The 25,470-nt window shown below is 55.9% G+C and overlaps 1 protein-coding gene across 2 annotated transcripts; it reads left to right on the forward strand.

Moving 5' to 3' along the window:
- The first annotated feature begins 461 nt into the window (after positions 1 to 461).
- On the forward strand, positions 462 to 24,589 carry LOC136114246 (metabotropic glutamate receptor 6-like). Of its 2 annotated transcripts, XM_065859577.2 has the most exons (10): positions 462 to 1,310; positions 5,321 to 5,537; positions 7,701 to 7,836; positions 10,760 to 10,914; positions 11,836 to 11,991; positions 15,053 to 15,250; positions 16,333 to 16,469; positions 17,727 to 18,270; positions 20,227 to 20,618; positions 24,319 to 24,589. In XM_065859577.2, exons 1-10 carry the CDS (start codon positions 825 to 827, stop codon positions 24,466 to 24,468), a joined length of 2,571 nt encoding a protein of 856 aa, XP_065715649.1. In that variant the 5' UTR covers positions 462 to 824; the 3' UTR covers positions 24,469 to 24,589. The 2 variants fall into 2 exon arrangements, with proteins under 2 accessions (XP_065715649.1, XP_071657332.1); XM_071801231.1 differs by lacking the exon at positions 15,053 to 15,250.
- The last annotated feature ends 881 nt before the right edge of the window (positions 24,590 to 25,470 follow it).

The following is a 25,470-nucleotide window of genomic DNA, read 5'->3' on the forward strand; positions in this document are numbered from 1 at the left end:
GGGTCTCCCCCCATTGAGTTCCCCATTGGGTTCCCACCCCATAGCTTCTCCCCACATTGAGTTCCCACCCCCATTAATGCGACCCCCATTGGGTTCCCGCCCCATAGGGAGTCCCCCCATTGAGTTCCCCACCCCATAGGGTCTCCCCCCATCGAGTTCCCCATTGGGTTCCCACCCCATAGCTTCTCCCCACATTGAGTTCCCACCCCCATTAATGCGACCCCCATTGGGTTCCCGCCCCATAGGGAGTCCCCCCATTGAGTTCCCCACCCCATAGGGTCTCCCCCCATTGAGTTCCCCATTGGGTTCCCACCCCATAGCTTCTCCCCACATTGAGTTCCCACCCCCATTAATGCGACCCCCATTGGGTTCCCGCCCCATAGGGAGTCCCCCCATTGAGTTCCCCACCCCATAGGGTCTCCCCCCATTGAGTTCCCCACCCCATAGGGAGTCCCCCCATTGAGTTCCCCACCCCATAGTGTCTCCCCCCATTGAGTTCCCCATTGGGTTCCCACCCCATAGCTTCTCCCCACATTGAGTTCCCACCCCCATTAATGCCACCCCCATTGGGTTCCCGCCCCATAGAGAGTCCCCCCATTGACTTCCCCACCCCATAGGGTCTCCCCCCATTGAGTTCCCCGTTGGGTTCCCACCCCATCGAGTGTCCCCCCATTGGGCTGCCACCCCCCATATTTGACCCCACGTTTGGTTCCCACCCCATAGCGAGTTCCCCCATTGGGTCCCCACCCCCCCATTGGGTCCCCACCCCCCATTGGGTCCCCACCCCACAGCGCCGCCCCCTAACTCCACCTCCCCCCCCAGCCATGCGCCTCCTCGCCCTCCTCACCATCACCCTCACCCTCCACCGGCCCCACGGCGTCCCCCCGGCCCCCACCCAGCCCCACGCCATCCGCTTGGAGGGCGACTTAACCTTGGGGGGCCTGTTCCCCGTTCACGCTCGGGGCCCCCCGGGGGTGCCGTGCGGGGGGGTCCGCAAAGAGCAAGGGATCCACCGCTTGGAGGCCATGTTGTACGCCTTGGATCGGGTCAACGGGGACCCCCGGCTGCTCCCCAACGTCACTTTGGGGGCGCGCATCCTGGACACGTGCTCGCGCGACACCTACGCCTTGGAGCAAGCGCTGGCCTTCGTCAGTAACTTCGTCACGGCCGCCGCGGGGACGGGGGGACAAGGGAGGTGTCCCGATGGGTCCACCCCACAGCGCGACCCACCGGAGAGGTTGGTGGGGGTGATCGGGGCCTCGGCGAGTTCCGTGTCCATCATGGTGGCCAACGTGTTGAGGCTCTTTGCGGTGAGTTGTGGGGCTCTGTGGGGTGGGGTGGGGGCGTTATGAGGTGCTATGGGGTCCTATGGGGTCTATGGGGTCTTTGGGGTCATGGGGTCTCCGTTGGGTTCATGTCCATCACGGTGGCCAATGTCTTTGGGTTATTAACCATGAGTTGGGGACGTTATGAGGTCCTATGGGGTCTATGGGGCCATTATGTCTCCATCGAGTTCGTGTCCATCATGGTGGCCAATGTTCTGGAGATCTTTGATTTGGGGACATTGGGGGATGTTACGAGGTCCTATGGGGTCTATGGGGCCATAGGGACATGGGGGGGACTTGAGGAGTTGGTGACATGAAGGGGACACGGGATGGGAGAAGATCCATGTTCATCATGGTGGCCAATGTCTTTGGGTTCTTAACCATGAGTTGGGGATGTTATGAGCTCCTATGGGGTCTATGGGGTCCTACGGGGTCTATGGGGTCTTTGGGGTCATGGGGTCTCCGTTGGGTTCATGTCCATCATGGTGGCCAATGTCTTTGGGTTCTTAACCATGAGTTGGGGATGTTATGAGCTCCTATGGGGTCTATGGGGTCCTATGGGGTCTATGGGGTCTTTGGGGTCATGGGGTCTCCGTTGGGTTCATGTCCATCATGGTGGCCAATGTCTTTGGGTTCTTAACCATGAGTTGGGGATGTTATGAGGTGCTATGGGGTCTATGGGGTCCTATGGGGTCTATGGGGTCTTTGGGGTCATGGGGTCTCCGTTGGGTTCATGTCCATCATGGTGGCCAATGTCTTTGGGTTCTTAACCATGAGTTGGGGATGTTATGATGTCCTATGGGCTCTATGGGGTCCTATGGGGTCTATGGGGTCATGGGGCCATTGGGTCTCCATCGGGTTCATGTCCATCATGGTGGCCAGTGTTCTGGAGATCTTCGATTTGGGGACATTGGAGGACATTATGAGGTCCTATGGGGTCTATGGGGTCTATGGGTCTATGGGGTCTATGGGGCCATTGGGATCTCCATTGGGTTCATGTCCATCATGGTGGCCAACGTCTTCGGGTTCTTAACCATGAGCTGGGGACATTCAGGGACATTGGGGATATTACGAGGTTCTATGGGGTCTATGGGGCCATAGGGACATGGGGGGGACTTGAGGAGTTGGTGACATGAAGGGGACACGGGATGGGAGAAGATTCGTGCTCATCATGGTGGCCAATGTCTTTGGGTTCTTAACCATGAGTTGGGGATGTTATGAGGTGCTATGGGGTCTATGGGGTCCTATGGGGTCTGTGGGGTCCCATGGGGTCTTTGGGGTCATGGGGTCTCCATTGGGTTCATGTCCATCATGGTGGCCAATGTCTTTGGGTTCTTAACCATGAGTTGGGGATGTTATGAGGTCCTATGAGGTCTATGGGGTCCTATGGGGTCTATGGGGCCATTGTGTCTCCATCGGGTTCATGTCCATCATGGTGGCCAATGTTCTGGAGATCTTCGATTTGGGGACATTGGAGGACATTATGAGGTCCTATGGGCTCTATGGGGTCCTATGGGGTCTATGGGGTCATGGGGCCATTGGGTCTCCATCGGGTTCATGTCCATCATGGTGACCAATGTTCTGGAGATCTGTCCCCATATCCCCATGTCCCCATGTCACCCTGTCCCGATGTCCCCATGTCCCCCATATCTCCCCATCTCCCAGTGCCCCCATGTCTTCATTGTCCCCATGTCCCCAAGTCCCTGTATGTCCCCAGTGTCCCCGTGTCCCCCAATGTCCTCATTGTCCCCAATGACCCAATCGACCCCATTGTCCCCGATGCCCCCAACACCCCCAATGTCCCCATTGACCTCAATGACCCCATTGACCCCATTATCTCCAATGTCACAATTGACCCCAATGTCCCCAATGACCCCAACCCCCCCAACGTCCCCAATGACCCCAATGTCCCAATTGACTGCAATGTCCCCATTGTCCCCATTGTCCCCATTGTCCCCAATGACCCCAATGACCCCCAACCCCCCCAATCACCCCAATGTCCCAATTGACCGCAGTGTCCCCAATGACCCCAACCCCTGCAATGTCCCCATTGTCCCCAATGACCCCAGTGTCCCCATTGACCCCATTGTCCCCAATGACCCAGTGTCCCCATTGACTCCGTTGTCCCCAATGCCCCAATTGACCCCAATGTCTCAATCAACCCCAACACCCCCAATGCCCCCACTGTCCCCAATGCCCCCATTGTCCCCAATGACCCAATCGACCCCATTGTCCCCAATGTCCCAATTGACCCCAATGTCCCTATTGACCCCAATGACCTCATTGACCCCATTGACCCCAATGACCGCAATGACCCAATCGACCCCATTGTCTCCAATGCCAACATTGTCCCCAATGACCCCAATGACCCCATTGACCCAATCGACCCCAATGACCCCAATGACCCCAATGACCCAATCGACCCCATTGTCCCCATTGTCCCCAATGACCCCAATTGACCCCAATTGACCCCAATGACCCAATCGACCCCATTGTCCCCAATGTCCCAATTGTCCCCAATGTCCCAATTGACCCCAATGACCCCATTGATCCCAATGACCCCAATGACCCAATCGACCCCAATGACCCAATTGGCCCCATTGTCCCCAGTGTCCCAATTGACCCCAATGACCCCATTGACCCAAATGACCCCAATGACCCCATTGACCCAATCGACCCCATTGACCCCAATGACCCCAATGACCCCAATGACCCAATCGACCCCATTGTCCCCAATGTCCTAATTGTCCCCAATGTCCCAATTGACCCCAATGACCCCATTGATCCCAATGACCCCAATGACCCAATCGACCCCAATGACCCAATTGGCCCTATTGTCCCCAATGTCCCAATTGACCCCAATGACCCCATTGACCCAAATGACCCCAATGACCCAATCGACCCCATTGTCCCCAATGTCCCAATTGACACCAATGACCCCATTGACCCCATTGACCCCAATTGACCCCAATGACCCAATCGACCCCATTGTCTCCAATGCCCCCATTGTCCCCAATGCCCCCATTGTCCCCAATGCCCCAATTTACCCCAATGACCCCGTTGGGCCCAATAACCCCAATGTCCCCATTGACCCCAATGTCCCCATTGACCTCAATGACCCCATTATCTCCAATGTCCCAATTGACCCCAATTGACCCCAATTGATCCCAACGCCCCCAACGCCCCCATTGTCCCCAATGTCCCAATTGACCCCAATGTCCCAATTGACCCCAATTGACCCCAATTGACCCCAATTGATCCCAATTGACCCCAATGCCCCCAATGCCCCCAACGCCCCCATTGTCCCCAATGTCCCAATTGACCCCATTGCCCCCAATTCCCCCATTGCCCCCAACGCCCCCATTGTCCCCAATGTCCCAATTGACCCCATTGCCCCCAACATCCCCATTGCCCCCAACGCCCCCATTGTCCCCAATGTCCCAATTGACCCCATTGCCCCCAATTCCCCCATTGCCCCCAACGCCCCCATTGTCCCCAATGTCCCAATTGACCCCATTGCCCCCAACATCCCCATTGCCCCCAACGCCCCCATTGTCCCCAATGTCCCAATTGACCCCATTGCCCCCAATTCCCCCATTGCCCCCAACGCCCCCATTGTCCCCAATATCCCCAACGCCCCCAATGCCCCCATTGTCCCCAATGTCCCAATTGACCCCATTGCCCCCAATTCCCCCATTGCCCCCAACGCCCCCATTGTCCCCAATATCCCCAACGTCCCCAATGCCCCCATTGTCCCCAATGTCCCAATTGACCCCATTGCCCCCAATTCCCCCATTGCCCCCATTGTCCCCAATATCCCCAACGCCCCCAATGCCCCCATTGTCCCCAATGTCCCAATTGACCCCATTGCCCCCAACACCCCCATTGCCCCCAACGCCCCCATTGTCCCCAATACCCCCATTGACCCCAACGCCCCCATTGTCCCCAATATCCCCATTCACCCCAACGACCCCATTGTCCCCAATTGTCCCCAGATCCCCCAGATCAGCTACGCCTCCACGGCCCCCGAGCTGAGCGACCCCCGGCGCTACGAGTTCTTCTCGCGGGTGGTGCCCCCCGACTCGTGCCAGGCCCGGGCCATGGTGGGGGTCGTGCGGGCCCTGGGCTGGAGTTACGTGGCCACCGTGGCCTCCGAGGGGAGTTATGGGGAGAGCGGGGTCGAGGCCTTCGTGCAGAGCTCCCGCGAGGCCGGTGGGTGCGCTGGGGGGGACTGGGAGGGATTGGGGAGGACTGGGAGGGACTGGGAGGCACTGGGGTGAACTGGAAGGGATTGGGATGAACTGGAAGGGATTGGGATGGGATGGGATGGGATGGGAGGGACTGGGGTGGACTGGGAGGGACTGGGAAGGGATTGGGCAGGACTGGGAGGGACTGGGAGGCACTGGGGTGAACTGGAAGGGATTGGGATGAACTGGAAGGGATTGGGATGGGATGGGATGGGATGGGATGGGATGGGATGGGATGGGAGAGACTGGGAGGGACTGGGAAGCGATTGGGGAGGACTGGGAGGGACTGGGAGGGACTGAGGTGAACTGGAAGGGATTGGGATGAACTGGAAGGGATTGGGATGGGATGGGATGGGAGAGACTGGGAGGGACTGGGGTGGACTGGAAGGGATTGGGATGAACTGGAAGGGATTGGGATGGGATGGGAGGGACTGGGAGGAACTGGGAGGGACTGGGAGGGACTGGGGTGGACTGGGAGGGACTGGGAGGGACTGGGAAGGGATTGGGGAGGACTGGGAGGGACTGGGAGGCACTGGGGTGAACTGGAAGGGACTGGAATGAACTGGAAGGGATTGGGATGGGATGGGAGGGACTGGGAGGGACTGGGAGGGACTGGGAAGGGATTGGGGAGGACTGGGAGGGACTGGGGTGAACTGGAAGGGATTGGGATGAACTGGATGGGATGGGATGGGAGAGATTGGGAGGGACTGGGGTGGACTGGGAGGGACTGGGGAGGGATTGAGGAGGACTGGGAGGGACTGGGAGGCACTGGGGTGAACTGGAAGGGATTGGGATGAACTGGAAGGGATTGGGATGGGATGGGATGGGATGGGATGGGATGGGAGAGACTGGGAGGCACTGGGGTGGACTGGGAGGGACTGGGAGGGACTGGGAAGGGATTGGGGAGGACTGGGAGGGACTGGGGTGAACTGGAAGGGATTGGGATGAACTGGATGGGATGGGATGGGATGGGATGGGATGGGAGAGACTGGGGTGGACTGGGAGGGACTGGGAGGGACTGGGAAGGGATTGGGGAGGACTGGGAGGGACTGGGAGGCACTGGGGTGAACTGGAAGGGACTGGGATGAACTGGAAGGGATTGGGATGGGATGGGATGGGAGGGACTGGGGGGGACTGGGAGGGACTGGGAGGGACTGGGGAGGGATTGGGGAGGACTGGGAGGGACTGGGAGGCACTGGGGTGAACTGGAAGGGATTGGGATGAACTGGAAGGGATTGGGATGGGATGGGATGGGATGGGAGAGACTGGGAGGGACTGGGAGGGACTGGGAGGGACTGGGAAGCGATTGGGGAGGACTGGGAGGGACTGGGAGGGACTGGGGTGAACTGGAAGGGATTGGGATGAACTGGAAGGGATTGGGATGGGATGGGATGGGAGAGACTGGGAGGGACTGGGGTGGACTGGGAGGGATTGGGATGAACTGGAAGGGATTGGGATGGGATGGGAGAGACTGGGAGGGACTGGGAGGGACTGGGGTGGACTGGGAGGGACTGGGAGGGACTGGGAAGGACTGGGAAGGACTGGGAAGAGATTGGGGAGGACTGGGAGGGACTGGGGTGAACTGGAAGGGATTGGGATGAACTGGAAGGGATTGGGATGGGCTGGGTGGGATAGGAGAGACTGGGAGGGACTGGGATGAACTGGGAGGGACTGGGATGAACTGGGGTGGACTGGGAGGGACTGGGATGAACTGGGGGGGACTGGGAGGGACTGGGAGGGACTGGGATGGCCTGGGAGAGACTGGGAGGGACTGGGGGAGACTGGGAGGGACTGGGAGGGACTGGGAGGGACTGGGAGGGACTGGGGGAGACTGGGATGGACTGGGAGGGACTGGGAGGGACTGGGAGAGACTGGGAGGTATTGGGATGAACTGGGAGGGACTGGGATGAACTGGGGAGGACTGGGATGGACTGGGAGTCACTGGGATTAACTGGGAGTCACTGGGATGAACTGGGAGGCACTGGGAGCAGGGACACCATTGACCCCTTGTCTACCACAGCTTCATAACTGGGCTCTAGGGGCCTGGTACTGGTGTCTGCTGGTTTATACCGGTGCATACCGGTCTGTACCGGTTTGCACTGGTTTGTACTGGTTTATACTGGCGCAGGCGGGCTCTGCATCGCCCAGTCCATCAAGATCCCGCGGGAACCGGCGCCCGAGGAGTTCGCCAAGGTGGTGGGGAGGCTGATGGAGACGTCGACGGCGCGGGGGGTGGTGCTGTTCGCCAACGAGGACGACATCCGGTGAGACCAGTATAGACCAGTATGGACCAGTATAGATCGGTATGGACCAGTATAGACCAGTAGGGATCAGTATGGACCAGTATAAACCAGTATAGAGCAGATAGACCAGTATGGGAGGCATCGACGGCGCGGGGGGTGGTGCTGTTCGCCAACGAGGACGACATCCGGTGAGACCAGTATAGACCAGTATAGACCAGTATAGATCGGTATGGACCAGTATAGACCAGTAGGAATCAGTATGGACCAGTATAAACCAGTATAGAGCAGATAGACCAGTATGGGAGGCGTTGACAGCACAGGGGGTGGTGCTGTTCACCAACGAGGATGACATCTGGTGAGACCAGTATAGACCAGTATAGACCAGTATAGATCGGTATGGACCAGTATAGACCAGTATGGACCAGTATAAACCAGTATAGAGCAGGTAGACCAGTATGGGAGGCGTTGACAGCACAAGGTGTGGTGCTGTTCGCCAACGAGGACGACATCCGGTGAGACCAGTATAGACCAGTATGGACCAGTATAGATCGGTATGGACCAGTATAGACCAGTAGGGATCAGTATGGACCAGTATAAACCAGTATAGAGCAGATAGACCAGTATGGGAGGCGTTGACAGCACAGGGGGTGGTGCTGTTCACCAACGAGGACGACATCTGGTGAGACCAGTATAGACCAGTATAGACCAGTATAGATCGGTATGGACCAGTATAGACCAGTATGGACCAGTATAAACCAGTATAGAGCAGGTAGACCAGTATGGGAGGCGTCGACAGCACAACGGGTGGTGCTGTTCGCCAACGAGGACGACATCCAATGAGACCAGTATAGACCAGTATAGACCAGTATAGATCGGTATGGACCAGTATAGACCAGTATGGACCAGTATAAACCAGTATAGAGCAGATAGACCAGTATGGGAGGCGTCGACAGCACAAGGGGTGGTGCTGTTCGCCAACGAGGACGACATCCGGTGAGACCAGTATAGACCAGTATGGGCCAGTATAGATCGGTATGGACCAGTATAGACCAGTAGGAATCAGTATGGACCAGTATAAACCAGTATAGAGCAGATAGACCAGTATGGGAGGCGTTGACAGCACAAGGGGTGGTGCTGTTCACCAACGAGGACGACATCTGGTGAGACCAGTATAGACCAGTATAGACCAGTATAGATCGGTATGGACCAGTATAGACCAGTATGGACCAGTATAAACCAGTATAGAGCAGATAGACCAGTATGGGAGGCGTCGACAGCACAAGGTGTGGTGCTGTTCGCCAACGAGGACGACATCCGGTGAGACCAGTATAGACCAGTATGGGCCAGTATAGATCGGTATGGACCAGTATAGACCAGTAGGGATCAGTATGGACCAGTATAAACCAGTATAGAGCAGATAGACCAGTATGGGAGGCGTCAACAGCACAAGGGGTGGTGCTGTTCGCCAACGAGGACGACATCCGGTGAGACCGGTATAGACCAGTATAGATCAGTATGGACCAGTATAGACCAGTATGAACCAGTATAAACCGGTATGGACCAGTATAGACCAGTATAAACCAGTGTAGACCAGATAGACCAGTATGGGAGGTATCAACAGCACAGGGGGTGGTGCTGGTCGCCAATGGTGACGATATATGGTTAGACCAGTATGGACCGGTATAGAGCAGTACAAACCAGTACAGACCAGTATAGCGCGCTACAGACCAGTATAGCATGTTACAGACCAGTCCTTCCCAGTATATCCCAGTATGGTCTCCAGTCCCTCCCAGTATAACCCAGTATGGTCTCCAGTACCTCCCAGTATAACCCAGTATGGTCTCCAGTACCTCCCAGTCCCCTCCCAGTCTCTCCCAGTACATCCCGCTACATCCCAGTATAGTCTCCAGTCCTTCCCAGTATATCCCAGTACATCCCAGTATGGTCTCCAGTCCTTCACAGTATATCCCAGTATGGTCTCCAGTCTCTCCCAGTATGAACTCCAGTCCCTCCCAGTCCCTTCCCAGTCCCTCCCAGTATAACCCAGTATAGTCTCCAGCGCCTCCCAGTCCCGCCCATTTGATCCCAGTCCCTCCCAGTCTATCCCAGTACATCCCAGTATGGTCTCCAGTCCTTTCCAGTCCCCCCCAGTCACCTCCCAGTCCCTCCTAGTACATCCCAGTACATCCCAGTATGGTCTCCAGTCCTTCCCAGTCCCTCCCAGTATAACCCAGTATGGTCTCCAGCGCCTCCCAGTCCCGCCCATTTGATCCCAGTCCCTCCCAGTCTATCCCAGTACATCCCAGTATGGTCTCCAGTCCTTCCCAGTCCCTTCCAGTATAACCCAGTATGGTCTCCAGTGCCTCCCAGTCCCGCCCATTTGATCCCAGTCCCTCCCAGTCTATCCCAGTACATCCCAGTATGGTCTCCAGTCCCTTCCAGTCCCCCCCAGTCACCTCCTAGTACATCCCAGTACATCCCAGTATGGTCTCCAGTCCTTTCCAGTCCCTCCCAGTCCCTTCCCAGTCCCTCCCAGTATAACCCAGTATGGTCTCCAGTGCCTCCCAGTCCCGCCCATTTGATCCCAGTCCCTCCCAGTCTATCCCAGTACATCCCAGTATGGTCTCCAGTCCCTTCCAGTCCCCCCCAGTCACCTCCCAGTCCCTCCTAGTACATCCCAGTACATCCCAGTATGGTCTCCAGTCCTTCCCAGTCCCTTCCCAGTCCCTCCCAGTATAACCCAGTATGGTCTCCAGCGCCTCCCAGTCCCGCCCATTTGATCCCAGTCCCTCCCAGTCTATCCCAGTACATCCCAGTATGGTCTCCAGTCCTTTCCAGTCCCTCCCAGTCCCTTCCCAGTCCCTCCCAGTATAACCCAGTATGGTCTCCAGTCCCTCCCAGTCCCTCCCAGCGCCTCCCAGTAACCCCAGTTTCCCCGGTACAGGCGCCTCCTGGAGGCCGTGGCCGCCGCCAACCTCTCGGGCCATTTCTCGTGGGTCGGATCCGACAGTTGGGGGGCGAAACCAGGTCCAGTTGTGGGGCTGGAGGATGCGGCGCGGGGGGCCATCACCATCCTGCCCAAGCGCCTCAGCGTCCCCGGTGAGGCCCGCTATGGGGCAGCCCCATAGATCTATGGGGCAGAGTCGTGGATCTATGGGGCAGCCCCATAGATTGACCCATAGAACCTTCGGGGGTGGGTCCCAAAAGGTCCCATGTGGGTGGGGGTCACCATCCTGGGTCACTTGGTTACGGGGCCAGACCCATAGATCTGTGGGACAGCCCCATAGATTGACCCATAGAGCCCTCCTGGGGGTCCCAATAAGCCCCAAATGAGTGGGGAGAGGGTCCCATCATCCTGCTGGGTCAACTGGTTATGGGGCCAGACCCATAGATCTATGGGGTGGAGTCAGGGATCTATGGGGCAGCCCCATAGATTGACCCATAGAGCCCTCCTGGGGGTCCCAATAAGCCCCAAATGAGTGGGGAGAGGGTCCCATCATCCTGCTGGGTCAACTGGTTATGGGGCCAGACCCATAGATCTATGGGGTGGAGTCAGGGATCTATGGGGCAGCCCCATAGATTGACCCATAGAACCCTCGGGGTGTCGCAGAAGGTCCCAAATGGGTGGGGGGAGAGTCTTGTGTCACCTGGTTATGGGGCCAGACCATAGATCTATGGGGTGGGGTCATGGATTTGTGGGGCAGCCCCATAGATTGACGCATAGGACCCTCGGGGGGTCCCAATAGGCCCCAAATGGGTGTGGGGAGGGTCTGTGTCACTATTCTGTGTCACCCTCTATGGAGTCAGCCCCATAGATCTATGGGGCAGAGTTATGCATCTATGTGGCAGCCCCATGGATTGACCCATAGAACCCTTGAGGGGGTCCCAATAGACCCCATATGAGTGGGGGGACGATCCCATCACCCTTCTGGGTCACCCCCTGTGGGTCACTCCACGGATCTATGGGTCGCTCCACGGATCTATGGGGCAGCCCCACGGATCTATGGGGCTGCCCCACAGGTTTTGACGAGTACTTCACGTCACGCTCGCTGGAGAACAACCGGCGCAACCTCTGGTTCCACGAGTTCTGGGAGGAGGATTTCAACTGCCGCCTGCCCCATAGCGATGTGGGGCAGCCCCACGGCGGCCCCGCTGGCCCCATCCGCAAGTGCACAGGTGAGTCCCCACAGATCTGCCCGGGAGTGGCCCCACAACTTATGGGGCTCTTATGGGTCCCTGTGACCTAGCTTAGGGGTCTCTGCCCCATAAGTGTGGGGCAGAACCGCTGTCAATTCACCCCTATGGCCCATTTAGGCCTTGCTCATGTCTCCAACATCAACCCTAGGGTGCCCCTCAACCCTATTGAATTGGGACTTATGGGTCCCACCCCATACTTATGGGTCCCTTATGAGTCCCTTATGTGTCCCTGGACCCCAACCTATTGATTCTTGCCCCATAAGTGTGGGGCAGAACCTTCTGCAATTCATCTCAATGACCCATTTAGATCCTGTCCGTGTCGTCAACATCAACCCAACTCAATTGAATTGGAACTTATGGGTCTCCCCCCAAACTTATGGGTCTCCCCCCAAACTTATGGGTCCCCCATCAACTTATGGGTCCCTTGAGGGTCTCTGAAACCCAACCTATTGATCCTTGCCCCATAAATGTGGGGCAGAACCTTCTCTAATTGACCCCAACGGCCCCTTTAGATCCTGTCTGTGTCGTCAACATCAACCCAACCATATTGAATGGGAACTTATGGGTCCCCGCCAAACCTCTGTGTCCCCCATCGACTTGTGGGTCCAACCCCACACTTATGGGTCCTTTATGAGTCCCTGATGCCCATCTAATGTCTCCCTGACCCCCAAGTGTGGGGCAGAACCCTCTTCAATTCATCTCAATGACCCATTGAGATCCTGTCCGTGTTGTCAACATCAACCCAACCCAATTGAATTGGACCTTAGGGGGTCCCCCCCCAAACTTCTGGGTCCCCCATCAACTTATGGGTCCCCCATCAACTTATGGGTCCCTTGAGGGTCTCTGAAACCCAACCTATTGATCCTTGCCCCATAAGTGTGGGGTAGAATGTCATTCAATACACCCCAATGGCCCATTTAGATCCTGTCCATGTCGTCAACATCAACCCAATCCAATCGAATGGGAACTTATGGGTCCCCCCCCAAACTTCTGTGTCCCCCACCGACTTGTGGGTCCCACCCCACACTTATGGGTCCTTTATGAGTCCCTGATGCCCATCTAATGTCTCCCTGACCCCCAAGTGTGGGGCAGAACCCTCTTCAATTAATCTCAATGACCCATTGAGATCCTGTCCGTGTTGTCAACATCAACCCAACCCAATTGAATTGGACCTTAGGGGGTCCCCCCCCAAACTTATGGGTCCCCCATCAACTTATGGGTCCCTTGAGGGTCTCTGAAACCCAACCTATTGATCCTTGCCCCATAAGTGTGGGGCAGAACCTTCTCTAATTGACCCCAATGGCCCATTTAGATCCTGTCTGTGTCGTCAACATCAACCCAACCCAATTGAATTGGAACTTATGGGTCCCCTCCCAAACTTATGGTTCCCCCATCTACTTATGGGTCCCGCCCCACACTTATGGGTCCTTTATGAGTCCCTGATGCCCATCTAATGTCTCCCTGACCCCCAAGTGTGGGGCAGAACCCTCTTCAATTCATTTCAATGACCCATTTAGATCCTGTCCGTGTCGTCAACATCAACCCAACTCAATTGAATTGGAACTTATGGGTCTCCCCCCAAACTTATGGGTCTCCCCCCAAACTTCTGGGTCCCCCATCAACTTATGGGTCCCTTGAGGGTCTCTGAAACCCAACCTATTGATCCTTGCCCCATAAGTGTGGGGTAGAATGTCATTCAATACACCCCAATGACCCATTTAGATCCTGTCCATGTCGTCAACATCAACCCAATCCAATCGAATGGGAACTTATGGGTCCCCCCCCAAACTTCTGTGTCCCCCACCGACTTGTGGGTCCCACCCCACACTTATGGGTCCTTTATGAGTCCCTGATGCCCATCTAATGTCTCCCTGACCCCCAAGTGTGGGGCAGAACCCTCTTCAATTCATCTCAATGACCCATTGAGATCCTGTCCATGTTGTCAACATCAACCCAACCCAATTCAATTGGACCTTAGGGGGTCCCCCCCCAAACTTATGGGTCCCCCATCAACTTATGGGTCCCTTGAGGGTCTCTGAAATCCAACCTATTGATCCTTGCCCCATAAGTGTGGGGCAGAACCTTCTCTAATTGACCCCAATGGCCCATTTAGATCCTGTCTGTTTCATCAACATCAACCCAACCCTATTGAATGGGAACTTATGGGTCCCCCCCAAACCTCTGTGTCCCCCATCGACTTGTGGGTCCTGCCCCACACTTATGGGTCCTTTATGAGTCCCTGATGCCCATCTAATGTCTCCCTGACCCCCAAGTGTGGGGCAGAACCCTCTTCAATTCATCTCAATGACCCATTGAGATCCTGTCCGTGTTGTCAACATCAACCCAACCCAATTGAATTGGACCTTAGGGGGTCCCCCCCCAAACTTCTGGGTCCCCCATCAACTTATGGGTCCCTTGAGTGTCTCTGAAACCCAACCTATTGATCCTTGCCCCATAAGTGTGGGGTAGAATGTCATTCAATACACCCCAATGACCCATTTAGATCCTGTCCATGTCGTCAACATCAACCCAATCCAATCGAATGGGAACTTATGGGTCCCCCCCCAAACTTCTGTGTCCCCCACCGACTTGTGGGTCCCACCCCACACTTATGGGTCCTTTATGAGTCCCTGATGCCCATCTAATGTCTCCCTGACCCCCAAGTGTGGGGCAGAACCCTCTTCAATTCATCTCAATGACCCATTTAGATCCTGTCCGTGTCGTCAACATCAACCCAACTCAATTGAATTGGAACTTATGGGTCTCCCCCCAAACTTATGGGTCTCCCCCCAAACTTCTGGGTCCCCCATCAACTTATGGGTCCCTTGAGGGTCTCTGAAACCCAACCTATTGATCCTTGCCCCATAAGTGTGGGGTAGAATGTCATTCAATACACCCCAATGACCCATTTAGATCCTGTCCATGTCGTCAACATCAACCCAATCCAATCGAATGGGAACTTATGGGTCCCCCCCCAAACTTCTGTGTCCCCCACTGACTTGTGGGTCCCACCCCACACTTATGGGTCCCTGTGGGGCAGGTCGGGAGCGGATCGGGCGCGATTCGCCCTACACGCAAGAGGGGAAGGTTCAATTCGTCATCGACGCCGTGTTGGCCATGGCCCATGGGCTGCACAGTTTAATGGGGGAGGCCTGTCCGGGGGGGGGGCTGTGCCCCAAAATGGACCCCCCCGATGGGCGGAAACTGCTCCAGCACATCCGCAGAGTGGCCTTCAACGGTACTGGAGAGACTGGGATGGACTGGGAGGGACTGGGAGGCGATGGGAGGGGGAAAAAGTCATACTGGGATGTACTGGGAGGGACTGGGGGGGTTGGGAGGGGAGTGGGGGGCTCTGGGAGAGGATTGGGGGGGCCTGGGGGGCTCTGGGAGACAGGGGAGGCCAGACTGGGTTATACTGGGAGGGACTGGGAGGTGATGGGAGGGGGGAAAAGTCATACTGGGATATACTGGGAGGGACTGGGGAGGATTGGGAGAGGAATGGGGGGGTCTGGGAGAGGATTGGGGGGGGCCTGGGGGGCTTTGGGAGACAGGGGAAGCCGGACTGGGTTATACTGGGGTGGACTGGGAGGTGATGGGAGGGGGGAAAAGTCGTACTGGGATATACTGGGAGGGACTGGGGGGGATTGGGAGGGGAGTGGGGGGCTCTGGGACAGGATTGGGGGGGCCCTGGGGGGCTCTGGGAGGGGACTGGGGGGGACCGGGGGGCTCTGGGAGACAGGGGAAGCCGGACTGGGTTATACTGGGGTGGACTGGGAGGTGATGGGAGGGGGGAAAAGTCATACTGGGTTATACTGGGAGGGACTGGGAGGGGACTGGGAAGGGCTGGAGATCATACTGGGTTATACAGGGAGGAACTGGGAGGCACAGGAGGCTATACTGGGTTATACTGGGTTATACTGGGAGAGAATGGGAGGCACTGGGAGAAGTGGAAGGGCATAATGGGATATACTGGGATAGACTGGGAGGCACTGGAGAGCATACTGGGATACACTGGGAGGCACTGACGACCATATATGATAGACTGGGAGCCACTGGGATATACTGGGAGGTACAGGAGAGCGTACTGGGATATACTGGGGGGCACTGGGAGACTCAGGAGGCCATACTGGGTTATACTGGGAGGGAGCTGGGAGGCACTGGAAAGCATACTGGGATATACCGGGAGGCACTGGAGATCTTACTGGTCCATACTGGTTTATACTGGTTTTTCATGGTTTTTTGTGCTTTTTGCTGGATTTTCTGGTCCGTACTGGTTTGTACTGGTCCGTACTGGTTTATACTGGTCTATACTGGTTTCAGGCAGCGCGGGGACGCCGGTGACATTCAACGAGAATGGGGACGCCCCAGGGCGCTACGACATCTTCCAGTTCCAGGGCGGCAACGGCAGCGGCTCCTATAGGGCCGTGGGGCAATGGGTGGAGGGGCTGCGGCTCTGGGTGAGACTGGGAGCACTGGTTTATACTGGGAGGGCAACTGGGAGCAGTGGTTTATACTGGGAGGGCAACTGGGAGCACTGAGATAGACCAGGAAGGACTGGGAGGGACTGGGAGGCACTCAATGGTCAACTGGTGGAACCCAATGGCCAACTGGGACCTCCAGGGTCAACTGGTAGACCCTCAATGGTCAAGTGGTGGGACCTCAATGGTCAACTGGTGGGACCCCAGTGGTCAACTGGGACCTCCCCAGTCAACTGGTAGAACCTCAATGGTCAACTGGTGCGACCCAATGGTCAACTGGGATCTCAATGGTCAACTGGTAGACCCTCAATGGTCAACTGGTGGGACTCAGTGGTCAACTGGGACCCACCATGGTCAACTGGGACCCACCATAGTCAACTGGTAGACCTTCAATGGTCAACTGGTGGGACCCAATGGTCCACTGGTGGGACCCAATGGTCAACTGGTGGGACTCAATGGTCAACTGGTGGGACTCAATGGTCAACTGGTGGCACCTCAGTGGTCAACCAGGACCAACCACGGTCAACTGGTGGGACCCAATGGCCAACTGGGACCTCCATGGTCAACGGGGATCTCAATGGCCAACTGGTGGGACCCAATGGTCAACTGGTGGGACCCCAATGGTCAACTGGGACCCACCATGGTCAACTGGTAGACCCTCAATGGTCAACTGGTGGGACCCAATGGCCAACTGGGACTCACCATGGTCAACTGGGACCCACCATGGTCAACTGGTAGACTCTCAATGGTCAACTGGTGGGACCCAATGGTCAATTGGGACCAACCATGGTCAACTGGTGGCACCTTCATGGGCAACTGGGACCCCAATGGTCAACTGGTAGACCCTCAATGGTCAACTGGTGTGACCCAATGGTCAACTGGGATCTCCATGGTCAACTGGTAGACCCTCAATGATCAACTGGTAGACCCTCAATGGTCAAGTAGTGTGACCCAATGATCAACTGGGATCTCCATGGTCAACTGGTAGACCCTCAATGGTCAACTGGTGGCACCTCAATAGTCAACTGGGATCTCAATGGTCAACGGGGATCTCAATGGTCAACTGGTGGGACCCAACGGTCAACTGGGATCTCAATGGTCAATGGGGATCTCAACGGTCAACTGGTGGGACCCAATGGTCAACTGGGATCTCAATGGTCAACTGCGCCCTCCATAACCAACCAGTGGGCGCGTCCTCTCGGTGGGCGTGTCCTCACCCCCATCCTTCTCCCATAGGCCGAATCCCTCGACTGGGGCACCAACAGCTCGTCCCCGCCCCCCTCGGTCTGCAGCCTCCCCTGTGGCCGCGGCGAGAAGAAGACGCCGGTCAAGGGCGTCCCGTGCTGTTGGCACTGCGAGGCCTGTAGGGGGTACCTGTACCGCGCCGACGTCCACACGTGTCAACCGTGCCCCGCCCACCTCCGCCCCACCCCCGACCACACCTCCTGCCGCCCCACCCCCGTCTTACGCCTCCGCTGGGGGGACCCGTTGGCCGCCGTCCCCTTGGCGTTGGCCACCTTGGGCCTGGTGGCCACGGCGGTGGTGCTGGTGACCTTCGTGAAGCACCACGAGACGCCCATCGTGAAGGCGTCGGGGCGGGAGCTGAGCTACGTGTTGTTGGTGGGGATCGCCATGGTCTACGGGATCACGTTCGTCATGGTGGCCGAGCCGGGGGTGGGGGTGTGCGCCGTGAGGAGGCTCTTCCTGGGGGCGGGGATGACGCTGAGCTACGCCGCGCTGCTCACCAAGACCAATCGCATCTACCGGATCTTCGAGCAGGGTGAGGAGGGGGTGGGGGTGGTGGGAGAGGTGGGGTTAGGGGGCAAAAGTTGGGGTTGGGGGGCAAGAGTTGGGTTTGGGGGGCAAAAGTTGGGTTTGGGGGGCAAGAGTTGGGTTTGAAGACCAAAAGTTGGGTTTGGGGGTCGGAAGTTGGGTTTGAAGACCAAAGGTTGGGTTTGAAGACCAAAGGTTGGGTTGAAAGACCAAAGGTTGGGTTTGAAGACCAAAAGTTGGGTCTGAAGACCAAAGGTTGGGTTGGAAGACCAAAGGTTGGGTTTGAAGACCAAAGGTTGAGTTGAAAGACCAAAAGTTGGGTCTGAAGACCAAAGGTTGGGTTGAAAGACCAAAGGTTGGGTCTGAAGACCAAAGGTTGGGTTTGAAGACCAGAAATTGGGTTCGAAGGCCCGAAGTTGGGTTCAAAGGCCCAAAGTCGGGTTTGAAGACCAAAAGTTGGGTTTGATGGTCAAAAGTTGGGTCTGAAGACCAAACGTTGGGTTTGAAGACCAGAAGTTGGGTTTGATGGTCGAAAGTTGGGTTTGAGGGTCAAATGTTGGGTTTGAAGACCATAAGTTGGGTTTGAAGGCCAAAAGTTGAGTTTGAAGGCCCAAAGTTGGGTTGGAAGGGTCAAAAGTTGCATTGGAAGGGTCAAAAGTTGGGTTGGAAGGCCCAAAGTTGGGTTTGATGATCAAATATTGAGTTTGAAAACCAAATGTTGAGTTTAAAGACCAAAAGTTGGGTTTGAAGACCAAGAGTTGGGTTTAAAGACCCAAAGTTGGGCTGAAAGATTGAAAGCTGGGTTTGAAGACCAAAAGTTGAGTTTGAAGACGAAAAGTTGGGTCTGAAGGCCCAAAGTTGGGTTTGAAGGCCCAAAGTTGGGTCTGAAGGCCCAAAGTTGGGTTTAAAGACCAAATGTTGGGTTTGAAGGCCCAAAGTTGGGTTCAAAGGCCCAAAGTTGAGTTGAAAGACCCAAAGTTGGGTTTGATGATCAAATATTGAGTTTGAAGACCAAAAGTTGAGTTTAAATACCAAAGGTTGGGTTTGAGGGTCCAAAGTCAGGTTTGAAGGCCCAAAGTTGAGCTTGAAGGCCCAAAGTTGAGTTGAAAGACCCAAAGTTGGGTTTGATGATCAAAAACTGAGTTTGAAGACCAAAAGTTGGGTCTGAAGGCCCAAAGTTGGGTTCAAAGGCCCAAAGTTGGGTTTAAAGACCAAATGTTGGGTTTGACGGCCCAAAGTTGGGTTCAAAGGCCCAAAATCAGGTTTAAAGACCAATAGTTGGGTTCAAAGACCCAAAGTTGGGTTCAAAGGCCCAAAGTCAGGTTTAAAGACCAATGGTTGGGTTCCAAGACCCAAAGTTGGGTCTGAAGGCCCCAAGTTGGGTTTAAAGACCAAATGTTGGGTTTGAAGGCCCAAAGTTGGGTTCAAATGCCCAAAGTTGGGTTCAAAGGCCCAAAGTTGGGTTTGAAGACCAATAGTTGGGTTCAAAGACCCAAAGTTGGATCTGAAGGCCCAAAGTCGGGTTCAAAGGCCCAAAGTTGGGTCTGAAGGCCCAAAGTTGGGTTCAAAGACCCAAAGTTGGGTCTGAAGGCCAAAAGTCGGGTTCAAAGACCCAAAGTTGGGTCTGAAGACCCAAAGTCGGGTTCAAAGACCCAAAGTTGGGTCTGAAGGCCCAAAGTTGGGTTCAAAGACCCAAAGTTGGGTCTGAAGGCCAAAAGTCGGGTTCAAAGACCCAAAGTTGGGTCTGAAGGCCCAAAGTCGGGTTCAAAGACCCAAAGTTGGGTCTGAAGGCCCAAAGTTGGGTTCAAAGACCCAAAGTTGGGTCTGAAGGCCAAAAGTCGGGTTCAAAGACCCAAAGTTGGGTCTGAAGGCCCAAAGTTGGGTCTGAAGGCCCAAAGTTGGGTTTACCAGCCATAGGACAAGGTCCCTCCCCAACTTCCCCCCATCTTGTCCCCCCTTTTAGGCAAACGCTCGGTGACGCCGCCGCGCTTCATCAGCCCCACATCCCAGCTGGTGATCACCTTCACCTTGAGTGGCCTCCAACTGGTGGCCGTGGCCCTTTGGCTCCTCCTGCGCCCACCCCACGCCCTCGTGGACTACGACATGGGCCGGACCCCCGACCCCGAGGACGCGCGGGGGGTCCTGCGGTGCGACATGGCCGAAGGGGGGACCTTGGCCTGCTTGGCCTACGCTCTCCTGCTCATGGTGACCTGCACGGTCTACGCCGTCAAGGCCCGGGGGGTCCCCGAGACCTTCAACGAGGCCAAACCCATTGGGTTCGCCATGTACACCACGTGCGTGGTCTGGTTGGCCTTCGGGCCCATCTTCTTCGGGGCTGCTCGGTCGGCTGAGAGGGTGAGGGGACATCTTGGGGACATTGGGGACAGCTGGAGGGGGTGGGGGGTTTGGGGGGGTTTGAGAGGTTGGGGACACCAAGAGTTTGGGGACAATCAGGTGATGGAGGTTTGGGGGGAGCCAGGAGGTTGGGGACAGTCAACAGGTTTGGGGTCACCAGGAGGTTTGGGGACACCAGGAGGTTTGGGGACAACCAAGAGGTTTGGGGAGATGGGACTTTGGGGACAACCAAGAGGTTTGGGGACAACCAGGTGATGGAGGTTTGGGGGGAGCCAGGAGGTTGGGGACAACCAAGAGGTTTGGGGACACCATGAATTTGGGGTCACCAGGAGGTTTGGGGACAACCAAGAGGTTTGGGGAGATCCAGTAGATGGGGGACATGGGACTTTGGGGACACCCAAGAGTTTGGGGACAACCAGGTGATGGAGGTTTGGGAGGAGCCAGGAGGTTGGGGACAACCAAGAGGTTTGGGGTCACCAGGAGGTTTGGGGACACCAGGAGGTTTGGGGACAACCAAGAGGTTTGGGGACGTGGGACTTTGGGGATATCCAAGAGGTTTGGGGACACCCAAGAGGTTTGGGGAGATCCAGTAGATGGGGGGCATGGGACTTTGGGGACACCCAAGAGGTTTGGGGAGATCCAGTAGATGGGGGACGTGGGACTTTGGGGACACCCAAGAGGTTTGGGGACAACCAGAAGGTTTGGGGAGATCCAGTAGATGGGGGGCATGGGACTTTGGGGACAGCCAAGAGTTTGGGGACAACCAGGTGATGGAGGTTTGGGGGGAGCCAAGAGGTTGGGGACAACCAAGAGGTTTGGGGTCACCAGGTGGTTTGGGGACACCAGGAGGTTTGGGGACAACCAAGAGGTTTGGGGACGTGGGACTTTGGGGATATCCAAGAGATTTGGGGACACCCAAGAGGTTTGGGGAGATCCAGTAGATGGGGGGCATGGGACTTTGGGGACAGCCAAGAGTTTGGGGACAACCAGGTGATGGAGGTTTGGGGGGAGCCAAGAGGTTGGGGACAACCAAGAGGTTTGGGGACACCATGAGTTTGGGGTCACCAGAAGGCTTGGGGACAACCAAGAGGTTTGGGGACAACCAAGAGGTTTGGGGAGATCCAGTAGATGGGGGACATGGGACTTTGGGGACACCCAAGAGTTTGGGGACAACCAGGTGATGGAGGTTTGGGGGGAGCCAGGAGGTTGGGGACAACCAAGAGGTTTGGGGACACCATGAGTTTGGGGTCACCAGAAGGCTTGGGGACAACCAAGAGGTTTGGGGACAACCAAGAGGTTTGGGGAGATCCAGTAGATGGGGGACATGGGACTTTGGGGACACCCAAGAGTTTGGGGACAACCAGGTGATGGAGGTTTGGGGGGAGCCAAGAGGTTGGGGACAACCAAGAGGTTTGGGGACACCATGAGTTTGGGGTCACCAGAAGGCTTGGGGACAACCAAGAGGTTTGGGGACAACCAAGAGGTTTGGGGAGATCCAGTAGATGGGGGACATGGGACTTTGGGGACACCCAAGAGGTTTGGGGACAACCAGAAGGTTTGGGGAGATCCAGTAGATGGGGGACATGGGACTTTGGGGACACCCAAGAGTTTGGGGACAACCAGGTGATGGAGGTTTGGGGGGAGCCAGGAGGTTGGGGACAACCAAGAGGTTTGGGGACACCAGAAGGTTTGGGCACAACCAGGAGATGGGGGACATGAGACTTTGGGGACACCAGGAGGTTGGGGACAACCAGCAGATGGAGGTTTGGGGACACCCAAGAGGTTGGGGACAATCAAGAGGTTTGGGGACAATCAGGTGATGGAGGTTTGGGGGGAGCCAAGAGGTTGGGGACACCAAGAGTTTGGGGACAATCAGGTGATGGGGGGCATGGGACTTTGGGGACACCAGGAGGTTGGGGACGACCAGGAAATGGAGGTTTGGGGACACCCAAGAGTTTGGGGACAACCAAGAGGTTTGGGGACAACCAGGAGATGGGGGACATGGGACTTTGGGGACACCAGGAGGTTTGGGGACACCAGTAGATGGGGGACATGGGACTTCGGGGACACCCAGGAGATGGAGATTTGGGGTCACCAGGAGGTTTGGGGACACCCAAGAGATGGGGGATGTGGGACTTTGGGACACCCAAGAGTTTGGGGACAACCAAGAGGTTTGGGGACACCCAGTAGATGGGGGACATGGGACTATGGGGACACACAAGAATTTGGGGGACAAAGAGGTTTGGGGACACTCAGGAGATGGAGGTTTGGGGACACCCAAGAGTTTGGGGACAACCAAGAGGTTGGGGACACCCCAAGATGGTGGAGGTGACACTTGGGGACACCAGATTGGGGACACCCAAGAAATGGGGATTTGGGGACACCAGGATGTATTGGTCACCCAAATATGGGGTTTGGGGACACCAGGAAGTTGGGGACACCCCCATATAGGGGAGGTGACACCTCGGGGACACCAGATTGAGGACACCCCAATAAATGGGTGTTTGGGGACACAAGGAGGCCGGGGACACCCCAAGATGTTGGAGGTGACATCAAGAGGTTGGGGACACCCAAGAAATGGGGGTTTGGGGCCACCAGGACATTGGGGACACCCCAATATGGGGGAGGTGACACTTGGGGACATCAAGAGGTTGGGGACATCCAAGACATCAGGGTTTGGGGCCACCAGGACATTGGGGACACCCCAATATGGGGGAGGTGACACTTGGGGACATCAAGAGGTTGGGGACACCCAAATATGGGGATTTGGGGCCACCAGGACATTGGGGACAGCCCAAGATGGCGGAGTTGGGGACACCAAGAAATTGGGATTTGGGGACATTAGGACCTATTAGACACCCAAATATGGGGGTTTGGGGACACGAGGAGGTTGGGGACACCCCAATATGGGGGAGGTGACACTTGGGGACATCAAGAGGTTGGGGACACCCAAATATGGGGGTTTGGGGCCACCCGGACATTGGGGACAGCCCAAGATGGCAGAGTTGGGGACAGCAAGAAATGGGGATTTGGGGACATTAGGACCTATTAGACACCCAAATATGGGGGTTTGGGGACACGAGGAGGTTGGGGACACCCCAAGATGGTGGAGGTGACACTTGGGGACACCAGGTTGGGGACACCCCAATAAATGGGTGTTTGGGGGCACAAGGAGGTTGGGGACACCCCAAGATGTTGGAGGTGACATCAAGAGGTTGGGGACACCCAAATATGGGGATTTGGGGCCACCAGGAGGCTGGGGACACCCCAATATGGGGGAGGTGACACTTGGGGACATCAAGAGGTTGGGGACATCCAAGACATCAGGGTTTGGGGCCACCAGGACATTGGGGACACCCCAATATGGGGGAGGTGACACTTGGGGACATCAAGAGGTTGGGGACACCCAAATATGGGGATTTGGGGCCACCAGGAACTTGGGGACACCCCGAGATGATGGAGGTGACACTTGGGGACATCAAGAGGTTGGGGACACCCAAATATGGGGATTTGGGGCCACCAGGACATTGGGGACAGCCCAAGATGGCGGAGTTGGGGACACCAAGAAATGGGGATTTGGGGACATTAGGACCTATTAGACACCCAAATATGGGGGTTTGGGGACACGAGGAGGTTGGGGACACCCCGATAAGAGGGAGGTGACACTTGTGACCCCCCCAGTTGTCCCCATTGTCCCCAGGTCCACGTCCAGACGGCCACGTTGACGGTGTCCATGACGCTCTCGGCCTCCGTCCCCCTCGGCCTCCTCTACGCCCCCAAAGTTTACGTCATTTTACTGCACCCCGAACGCAACCAACCCCGTAGACCCCGAAACGACCCCCCCCCGTAAAGGACCCAGGCGTCCGGGGGGGACCCAGGCGTCCGGGAGGGACCCAGGCGTCCGGGAGAGCGAGTTCCCCCCCCAAAAGCTCCCAAGTTGTTGTTGTAATTAAAGTGTTTGTGCAGCCGGACGCCTGGGTCCTTTTTGTGTTATAATTTTGGGTTTTTTAGGTTTAATTTTATGATATAAAGGAGGAAAATGCACAAAAAAGTGGTAAATGTGGGAATTATTGATTAATAAAGTGATCCCCAAACGGCCTCAAAATGGCGGCGCCTGAATCACCTCAGGGAACAAAATGGCGCCTGAATCACCTCAGGGGACAAAATGGCCCCAAAATCACCTCAAAACACAAATTGGCGGCACCAACTGAACCAATTTGGGGTTTTTTAGGTTTAATTTTATGATATAAAGGAGGAAAATGCACAACAAAGTGGTAAATGTGGGAATTATTGATTAACAAAGTGGCCCCCAAACGGCCTCAAAATGGCGCCTGAATCACCTCAGGGGACAAAATGGCGCCAAAATCACCTCAAAACACAAATTGGCGGCACCAACTGAACCAATTTGGGGATTTTTAGGTTTAATTTAATGATATAAAGGAGGAAAAGGCACAAAAAAGTGGGAAATGTGGGAATTATTGATTAACAAAGTGACCCCCAAACGGCCTCAAAATGGCGGCGCCTGAATCACCTCAGCATCAAAATGGCCCCAAAATCACCTCAAAACACAAATTGGTGGCACCAACTGAACCAATTTGGGGTTTTTTAGGTTTAATTTTATGATATAAAGGAGGAAAATGCACAACAAAGTGGTAAATGTGGGAATTATTGATTAACAAAGTGACCCCCAAACGGCCTCAAAATGGCGGCGCCTGAATCACCTCAGCATCAAAATGGCCCCAAAATCACCTCAAAACACAAATTGGTGGCACCAACTGAACCAATTTGGGGTTTTTTAGGTTTAATTTTATGATATAAAGGAGGAAAATGCACAAAAAAGTGGTAAATGTGG

The sequence above is a fragment of the Patagioenas fasciata genome, chromosome 36 (assembly GCF_037038585.1).
Source record: "Patagioenas fasciata isolate bPatFas1 chromosome 36, bPatFas1.hap1, whole genome shotgun sequence".
Taxonomy (NCBI): Eukaryota; Metazoa; Chordata; class Aves; order Columbiformes; family Columbidae; genus Patagioenas; species Patagioenas fasciata.